At 43.8% G+C, this 10,221-nt stretch overlaps 1 protein-coding gene across 1 annotated transcript; it reads right to left on the bottom strand.

The window, feature by feature from the left end:
* Positions 1-6,102: 6,102 nt before the first annotated feature.
* LOC125545997 (disease resistance protein RGA5) lies at positions 6,103-9,767 on the bottom strand. The gene is made up of 3 exons (XM_087516047.1): positions 8,858-9,767; positions 6,501-8,411; positions 6,103-6,115 (listed from the first exon to the last, which is right to left on the bottom strand). The coding sequence occupies exons 1-3, from the start codon at positions 9,682-9,684 to the stop codon at positions 6,103-6,105; spliced, it is 2,751 nt and encodes a 916-aa protein (XP_087372173.1). The 5' UTR covers positions 9,685-9,767.
* Positions 9,768-10,221: the final 454 nt, after the last annotated feature.

The following is a 10,221-nucleotide window of genomic DNA, read 5'->3' as shown; positions in this document are numbered from 1 at the left end:
CGGGGAAGTAGTCGTCGGCGACCGGATCGTCCGTGATGAAGCAGCCAGTAGTCGCGCTGAGCGCTCCCCAAAAACCTTATCACCCTTCTCCTGTACAGGACTCAAAAGGTGCGGTTTCGGAGGCCTACTGTCCCGACCTGCGGTGCACGCCGCAAGACGGGATGGGGAAGAACGTAGCAGCAGCGCAGTGGTCGAAACTTTGTGGCGAGAGGAAGCTCATTCCCGCAACCCACGGCACGTCGTGACGAGGCGTGGCGTGGCGAGGCGGGCGGCGGAGGAGGAGCGCGCGTGGATATCCCTCTTGTTCTCATGCTCGTACAAGTGGGGAAAGAACCTCCCTTATAAGGAGGTCCAACTCCCACTAAACTAGCAATGTGGGACTAAACTTTAGTAGTATCCTTTGCCTTACACAAATGGGCTAAGTGGGCCTCTAGGATTTATTAGGAATTTCTGAAATAGTTATTGGGCTGCCCAAAATAGACTAAATTCTAGCAATCCCCCACCAGATCCCAGAGGCACACAGAAATTTGCCTTTGGTTCCAAAACACTGTTTTATATACCGGTACTGCAGTGGAGACTGTTAAGTTGAACTTCCACCTAGAACTCTATGCTACACTAGTAAGCAACTTGAACAGTGGACTGGGTCTTGAACTGCAAGTTTTCTGCGAATCTAACTTCACATAAAGCCTTGACCGACATGTGGCTACCGTGGATCTTCCCCGCGGGTGGAGCTTATGCGTCATACTCCATGACCTTTCATGAGTTTACTAGAGAGAACCCTACTCTTATAGATTGCGACGTTTGACAATCAGACTCATATAGGTGTGTTCTTCAAAAGATGTTCTACAGGATAACATCTCTGCTTAAATAAGCCACTTAGAACACATTAAGATATACATCAACCTGCCATGCAGATTAGGAGAGTATTGCATCTTCATGGAGTGATATTATGAATAGTAAAGATACTCTCCTCTCAGTTGACCAACAGCTTGTCTTCCACATCTAATTCACGGGATCTCCGATCACAAAGAATAGGTTACCACCGCGAACAACTCATATTGTGGGTCTCATACCCATCTCCCTCGATGCATTATCTATCACATTACGTGATAGACCCTTGGTAAAAGGATCTGCCAGATTTTTAGACGTTTGGATATAATCCAACGCAATAACTCCGGAATTTTTCATTTTCCTGACAGACTTTAACCTTCTCTGAATGTGTCTTGATGACTTCATGTTATCCTTTGAGCTGCTCACTTTCGTGATTATAGTTTGATTGTCGCAGTTCATAAGGACACCCGGTACAGGTTTCTCCACAACCGGCAAGTCATTCAAGAGCCGGCGAAGCCAATCTGCTTCAATCGTAGCTGTATCTAGTGTTGTGAGTTCTGCTTCCATTGTTGACCTTGTTAAGATGGTCTGCTTGCAAGACTTCCAAGAAACAACGCCACCTCCATGAGTGAATACATAACCGCTCGTGGCCTTTATCTCATCAGCATCTGAGATCCAGTTTGAGTCACTATACCCTTCAAGGACCTTTGGATGCCCGGTGTAGTGAATTCCATAATTTGCAGTGCCTTTCAAATAACGCAAAACTCTTTCTAGAGCTTTCCAATGCACATCTCCTGGTTTTGAAACAAACCGACTCAGTTTGCTAACAGCAAAAGAGATGTCAGGTCTTGTAGCACTGGCTAAGTACATAAGCGAGCCAATAATCTGAGAATACTTCAATTGGTCTCTATCAATTCTTCGATTCTTTCGAAGCAACACACTAGCATCACATGGTGTTGGAGAGGGCTTGCAGTCACTATAGCCAAAGCGACTTAAGATCTTTTCCACATAGTGAGATTGAAGCAATGTAATCCCACCATCATCGTCTCTCAACAACTTGATGTTCAGAATAACATCAGCCACTCCTAAATCCTTCATCTCAAAACAACGAGATAGGAAATCCTTGACCTCCTTAATAACATTCAGATTGGTTCCGAAAATTAGTATGTCATCAACATACAAGCACGGGATAACTCCCTCGCCCCCACCATGGCGATAGTACACACATTTGTCAGCTTCGTTCACAACAAAGCCTGCAGCTGTTAAAGTTCTTTCAAACTTCTCATGCCACTGTTTGGGTGCTTGCTTAAGTCCGTACAAAGACTTCAGCAACTTGCACACTTTCCCTTCCTGACCATCTAGTACAAACTCATCTGGTTGTTCCATATAAATTTCCTCGTCCAACTCTCCATTTAGGAAAGCAGTCTTAACATCCATTTGATGAACGAGAAGACCATGCGAGGCAGCTAGTGAAAGTAGAACTCGAATAGTGGTCAGTCGAGCCACATGTGAGTAAGTATCAAAGAAGTCTTCACCTTCCTTTTGGGTATAACCCTTAGCCATGAGCCGAGCCTTGTATTTTTCAGTAGTACCATCAGGCCTAAGCTTCTTCTTAAATACCCATTTGCATCCTATAGGTTTGCACCCATAAGGACGATCAGTTATCTCCCAAGTTTCATTCGCCAAGATGGAATCCATCTCGCTACGAACCGCTTCCTTCCAGTAGTCAGCATCTTCAGATGCATAGGTCTCTGAAATAGAACTGGGAGTGTCATCTATGAGGTACACAAGAAAATCATCACCAAAGAACTTTGCAGTCCTCTGTCTCTTGCTCCTAATAGGAACTTCATTGTTCTCCTCCACAGAACTTTCAAAGTGTTCCATCTAAATTGTAGGTTCGGTAATTGTAACTGGTTCCTGATTCGATGAACTAGGCATCTCCTGATTAGATGAGGTAGCCATATCCTTCATAGGAAAGATATCTTTAAAGAAAGTCGCATCATTCGACTCCACGATCGTACCGACATGCATGTTAGGTACCTCAGATTTTACAACCAAGAATCTATAGCCAATGCTATGAAAAGCATATCCTAGGAAAACACAATCCACAGTCTTTGGTCCAAGCTTCCGCTTCTTTGAAATTGGAGCATTGACTTTCGCCAAACAATCCACAGATAAGAGAGTTTTAACCTTTTCTTCTCCCATTCCTCGAATGGAGTTATCTCTTTGTTCTTTGTGGGGACTCGGTTCAGGACATGACATGCTGTCAATATCGCCTCCCCCACCATGCCTTGGAGAGATCCGATGTGTCTAACATGGCGTTAACCAAATCAGTTAGAGTACGGTTCTTTCTTTCGGCCACCCCATTTGATTGAGGTGAGTAGGGAGGCGTCCTCTCGTGGATTATACCATGTTCCGCACAAAAAGCATCAAACTCATTGGAAAAATACTCTCCACCACGGTCGGACCTAAGCCTCTTGATTTTCCAATCAAGTTGGTTTTCCACTTCAGCTTTATAGATCTTGAAAAAGTTCAAAGCCTCATCCTTAGATTTCAGAAGATACACACGGCAGTATCTAGTGGAGTCATCAATTAACATCATGAAATATTTCTTTCCACCTTTTGTCAACACACCATTCATTTCACATAGATCTGAATGTATGAGCTCTAGTGGTGCAAGATTTCTTATTTCCGCAGTCGTGTGAGACTTACGAGGTTGCTTAGCTTGCACACACACTTGACGCTTAGATCCCTTGACGGTGGTGAAACTAGGGATTAAGTTCAACTTCGCTAGTCGCGACATGCAACCAAAGTTAACATGACAAAGACGTGAATGCCACACATTGGATTCACTATTGTTGCAAATATGATTAACAACTTTATTGCAAACGTCTGATAAGGATAAACGAAACAAGCCTCCTGACTCATAGCCTTTACCAACAAAGGTTCCATACTTGGATATTACAAATTTATTCGACTCAAAGACAAGCTTGTAGCCATCTCTACACAGAAGAGATCCGCTAACAAGGTTTTTATTGACGGAGGGGACATAATGCATGTTCTTTAGCCGCACGATCTTCCCCGAAGTAAACTTCAGATCGACCGTGCCAACACCATGAAAAGAAGCACTTGAACCGTTGCCCATCAGCACGGTTGAAGTCCCTGCGGTCTGATAAAACAAAAACATGGAAATATCACCGCATACATGCACATTAGCACCCGTGTCAATCAACCAGTCAGGAGAATGACATACTGAAAGAATAGTGGGAAATATACCATACCCAGCATCCTTCATGTCAGTGTCTCCAATGACAACATTAGCGGTCTTGCCGCCTTTCCCAGGATGACGCTTGTCATAGCGATTAGGGCAACTAGGAACCCAATGATCAGGATCCCCACACACATGACAAGCACCTTTCTTCTTGCCATTCTTCTTCTTGAAGTTCGTGTGTTGCACAGCCTTGTTCTTCCCATCAAACTTTGCTTTTCCATCAAACTTGCCCTTGTTCTTGAACTTGTGGGGCTGGAAGTTCTGCTTCTATACCACATTGGCACTAGATCATCCCTCAATACCTCGAGCACGTGTGTCCTTTGCTCTCGCTTTTTGTTCCACATCAAGAGTGTCAATGAGATCCGGGACGGAAAACTCCTGCCTCTTATGCTTCAGCAAGGTAGCAAAGTTCCTCCATGAAGGGGGAAGCTTAGTGATGATACCTCCGGCAACAAACTTTTCCAGTAGCATACAACTGAAGTGCTCAAGTTCTCTAGCAAATGGCTGTATCTCATGAGCTTGCTCAACCACGAAGTGCTCTTCAGTCATCCTGTAATCATAGAATTGCTCCACGATGTACAGCTCAGTGCCAGCATACGAGACCCCAAACTTGGCCTCGAGTGCATCCCACATATCTTTTCCATTATCAATTGGCGCATAAGCATCAACTATGTTCTCACCAAGAACACTCAAGAGAGCAGCCTTAAACAGAGTATCCATTTTATGAAAAGCTTGTGCCTGTTGAGCATCAAGCTCTCCTTCAGGTTTGCCGAGAGTGGCGTCATAGCAACTCATGGTTTGAAACCATAAGACTGCTCTCACGCGCCACCTTTTATAGTGGATACCCTCAAACATAGGAGGTCTCATGGAAGCAGCAAAACCACTTGGGGTAAATTGCCTATAATAAGGTTTTTGGATTGTTCGAAATATGAGCAATTTACCAAATGATTTTATTAACAGAAATACTAGATAAAGCATGACTAATATAATAGAGATAAAACAAGTCATGCGTTCTGACAGAGAGAAGATAAATAGTTTCTGCATATATGAACCGTAGCTTATCATATCTAAAGCAGACAGTATAGCAAGTAGCATATATGAAGTAGAACCTATCATGTGTAGGACAAGGACTAGAACAAGGAACTACGGCAGAACCTTTAACAGGAAAGATAAGAACACGTACGGGACAGCAGCAGCAGAAGCGCTGGACTTGGGGGTCGGTGTCCTCGCCTGCCATGTCGTCGAGGAGGTCGTGGACGTCGGGGAAAAAGTCGTCGTCGGGGAAGTAGTCGTCGGCGACCGGATCGTCCGTGATGAAGCAGCCAGTAATCGCGCTGAGCGCTCCCCAAAAACCTTATCACCCTTCTCCTGTACATGACTCAAAAGGTGCGGTTTTGGAGGCCTACTGTCCCGACCCGCGGTGCACGCCGCAAGACGGGATGGGAAGAACGTAGCAGCAGCGCAGTGGTCAAAACTTTGTGGCGAGAGGAAGAGGAGCTTCTGTTGTGTCTCTCTGGAGAGGAGCGACCTCTCTTATATAGGCACATGAGAAGGACGCGAAGAGGCTGCGGCAGGAGGTGAAGCAACGAAGGGAGACGAAGCGAACAGGCAGCGGCCGAAGAGGCGCGCCGTTCGAATTCAGTGTCCACTACAGAAAACGTTTCAACTCCCACGTGACCTTTCGTATACCCGTCGTGCGTGGCAAAAATTTAGATATCGGCTCGGCTTATTCCCGCAACCCGCGGCGCGTCGTGGCGAGGCGAGGCGTGGCGTGGATATCCCTCTTGTTCTCATACTCGTACAAGTGGGGAAAGAACCTCTTTTATAAGGAGGTTCAACTCCCACTAAACTAGCAATGTGGGACTAAACTTTAGTAGTATCCCTTGCCTTGCACAAATGAACTAAATGGGCCTCTAGGATTTATTGGGAATTTCTGAAATAGTTATTGGGCTGCCCAAAATAGACTAAATTCCAGCAGCAAGTACACACATACCAATGGTTCAATCAAATGTTCTGAATAGAAAATAAAGACCACAGGTTTCATCCAATAGAAGCGCATAGTATTACTTAGTGGATTGCTCACTAATCTGAGTTACTCCTTCCGTAAAGAAATGTAAAAGCACTCTTGATCTAAGCGCTCTTACATTTCTTGATGGAGGGAGCTTCACATATGTAATCTTGTACCTTTGTAGCATAAGTAGTTCATAGGCTTTAGGGGCCAGATCGATCGACCTAGCACTCCGGCCGCCTGAAACTGAACAACAGAAGAGGAGAGGAATTAAAAACTTGGTCAGAAACCAAAAGAATACACGTACAGCAGAGGTTAGCTCGAGGAGCTAGCCTCCACATGAAACTGAGAAAGAAGGAAAGAAGGAGCAACGAACACTAGTGTGCGTACCTATTCCTATGCATGCGTCTATGTAAGTCAAGGACGGGACGGTTGGGGTGGTCCTCCGCTGTGGCCCTCAGCGCTGCCTTTGCTTCATACACCTCGCGATCACTAGCTTCCTCCTTAATAACTTTAACCTCGACTCGCTCCAAGGAAGGGAGGTGGCGCATGCACAAATCGATGTTTTCACGGGCGATCCACTTAGCTGAGAAGGTGAAGCCAAGGTGCTTAAGCCTCGGCGCCGCTCCTCGTGGAAACATAGATGGCACTGCACCAATACAAAGGAAGTGACACTCAACAGAGGAAACGGCGGACATTTCCACCACACGCTCTTCATAGAACTTAGAAATATCCATTATCCTGAGAACACAAAGAGCAGGAAGCATCCCAATAAGTTTTATGGCCTCCGATGACACTTTAACCACCTTTATATGAAGATAGGTGAGGAGAGAAAGCGATGAAGGATTGATCCATGACGGCAGTGTCTTGAACCAACTGAATGGCATTGGGAAAGCCAATCTACGGAGTTGTAGAGGAGGGACCCAGTCTTCGCTCAGGAAATTGATGTCTCCACCACGGACAAATATATCTAGACTGTCCAGTTTGTACAGATTACTAAGAGATTCCTTCAAAGCTTTTCCCAGGCTCTCATCATCATCACAGTGAAATTGGAGCACCCGAAGCTTGGTCAGATGGCCCAATTCTTTCACAGCATTGAGGTCCATGTCATACAGCAACACTGTACCTAGTACTTCTAGGGAAGCTAGGTTATCTATCCCAGACGACAGCTTCATATGCAAATCAACATACAGGCACATCAGACGTCTTAGCTGAACAACACTTGATGGCAGAACTTTTATCTTAGTACCTCTTAAATCCAAGGTAAGCAAAAATTGTAGCTTCCCAATTTCAGTGGGAAGGTCCTCAACATGAGTATATCTTAGTCCTAAGTACCTCAGGTGTAAAAGATCTCCCACATACCCAATATCCAAGATATCACAACCTTCCAAATCCAACACACGAAGAACTTGAAAACTTGAAATATCCAACAGTTTCCCGACAACCTTATTGGTGAAAATGGTAATAGATCTCATCTGTGCCATCCTAGAAATATCAACATCCATCTTGCTATTTTGGATGGACAATCTGCGAACCAAATTAGGCATTTTTCTTCCGGTGCCATCCAAAATTGTGACGAAGTTTTCTCCACTTGACAGTGAGCATATGAGATCAAGCACCATGTCATGTACACGACACGCTTGTTTATCTTCTCTATCATCAATGCAAATTGGCTGGATCATACTTCTATTTACAAGTTCATTGAAGTAGTTGTTACCAAGCTCATATAAGTCAGTTTCTTGTTTTTCACTATAAACAAGACCTTCTGATATCCATCTCCATATTAGCTTTCCTTTCATAATCTTGTGATCTTCTGGGAAGATGCTAAGATATAACAAACAAGGTTTCAGATACGAAGGTAGATCATAATAACTGAATAATAATATCTTTTTCATCTGCTCCAAACCGCAATCTTCTGTAAGTCCGCGACCAATGGAATTGAGCAAAGCATACCATTGGTCCTTTGTTTTCATCTCATGATTATTAGCCAGAAGACTTGCTATAGAAATAATAGCTAATGGTATGCCACCACATTTTTTTAAAATGTCTTTGGATACTTGCACCAACTCTTGAGGACACCCTTTCTCATTAAATACTCTTTTATAGAAGAGCATTCTTGACACAACGTCTGAAAGAGGTTTCATTCTGTAGATATCATCCTTGGAAGAGCAGCATGCTTTAGAGACACTGACGATGCGGGTTGTCGTAATTAGTCGGCTTCCAGGACTCTTCTTGGAGAAAGCGCACTTGATTAATTTCCACACTTCTGTATCCCATATGTCATCAATTATGATGAGGTACCTTTGTTTACATTTTGCATTAGTTAGTAAATCAGTACAATGAAGATATATACAGTAAGATATATTATATTAGTACGGATATGTTATTTCAGAGGAAACTAACAAAAAAGTATTTATAACTCGACCAAATTGCATATTCTGAGACCTAGATTTCCACACACATACCATAACTTATGTGCAACTATAGTTCTAGAAATGTGCAATTGTTGCATTAACAGTTGAGATCATCCACTTAGGCATAAGAATTTCTTGGTCGCCTTAATGTATGCACTCCCTAATTGTTGAAAGATGGGTTATGTACTAACTACATCATTTACGCCAAAAGCATAAAACTGTAAATCAACAATATGGTATCAAGATGCATATGCACTACTCTAAAATACTATCATTATTTAACTAGACAAAATGATAATTAATCCGTTTGCAAAAGGAAAGAAACACATGTACCTCTTGCCATTAAGGAATTCAATCATTTCATCGATCAGATGATTTTCTTCCCATTCCTCACTATGAATGCGTGCATACTTGCTCTTGTCAAGTTCATAGAGAATATTCTTGAAGACTTTCTTCTTGCTGGGATTCTGAGAAACCGAAATAAAAGCATCATAATCGAATTGCCCTTTGATCTTCTCATACGCTGATTTGGCAAGAGTTTTTTTGCCCAACCCACCAAATCCAACAATAGAGACTGTCTTCAATGGATGCTTCAACCAATCATCACCTTCAATCAACATGTTTATCAACTCATCTCGTGTTTCATCAATGCCGATGAGTTCAGACACATCTGTGTATAGGGCCATCATGTGAGGGTCAACACTAGCACTAGTGCTAGGATCTCGCATCCCTTGCTCATACCTTTGGCGCAGCTCGGCCAACTGCTTAGCTTGATGAACCGCTTCTTTTAGAGCATCAGAGATCTGATGGAGATCCTTGCCATTCTTGAATAATCTTTTAACCTTCTTGAGTATCTTCTTGACTTTGTTCTTTGGGTTGGCAGGTTTGCCACCATCCTCCACGCACATCATGAGAACATCAACAATTTCCTCTATTTGGTATGACAACTCCTTGACATTTCCTGCCCAAATCTTGACCCCCTTGTGAAGCTGGTCCACGGGAACTTCTGCCACCTTACTCAGGGCAGCATGAATCAATGTGAGCTCTATCATGAGAGACTCGATGCCTTTCCTCACTTGTTTCTCCATGGTGAGCTCTCCCATGAGCAGCTCACTGAGCTTCGGGAGGAGAGGGCCAATAGCCCCCATGGCAATCTCCATGTCTCGGCCTCTCTGGGAGTGGTTTGGGTCTCAGAGGGCTGGAAGCGCTATGTGGTTACTCCAAAGGCACACTAGGCAATGATCGTGTCATAAGGGAGAAACTGGCTAAGGTATAGAAACCAGCTTTGTACAGAGTTCTTACTAATTTTACGATGTATCTGGATTAGTTAGACGGTCATGTTCATAGTCTGGCTGCCATGCCGGGCTGTGGATAGCGGGGTCCCATGTATCAGCGGTTGTGGTAGTAATAGTAGACAGTGTTACTCTGACAAGGCTTAGATGAGATCTTGAGATGGAAGAAATAAATAGGCTCGTAATTATACACCGCACCACCAATCACAAGGCACTGACTTAGCGTACGCGTAGTTTTCATGTGACTTAGAAAAACTAGAGAGATTCCTGATGTTCCCTACGATCATGTGTGCATCACTAATACCCAAGCCTCTATTCCATGCAAAGTTTTCGCCTTGAGATTCAGCCATTTGGATGAAAGTGACTCTTGGTGAGTTTTGGGTTTGCCACGTGCTATTATTTTGG

The sequence above is a fragment of the Triticum urartu genome, chromosome 3A (assembly GCF_056163025.1).
Source record: "Triticum urartu cultivar PI428250 chromosome 3A, HENAU_Tu73, whole genome shotgun sequence".
NCBI classification, from domain to species: Eukaryota; Viridiplantae; Streptophyta; class Magnoliopsida; order Poales; family Poaceae; genus Triticum; species Triticum urartu.
This window is presented reverse-complemented; position numbering and strand designations above follow the sequence as displayed.

Bases quoted from the DNA above. Each gene is read 5' to 3' on its own strand.
- LOC125545997 (XM_087516047.1), bottom strand. From the start codon at position 9,684: ATGGAGATTGCCATGGGGGCTATTGGCCCTCTCCTCCCGAAGCTCAGT. The intron at 8,412-8,857 runs GTACATGTGTTT...ATGTAAACAAAG, and splicing joins GAATTCCTTAATGGCAAGAG to GTACCTCATCATAATTGATG.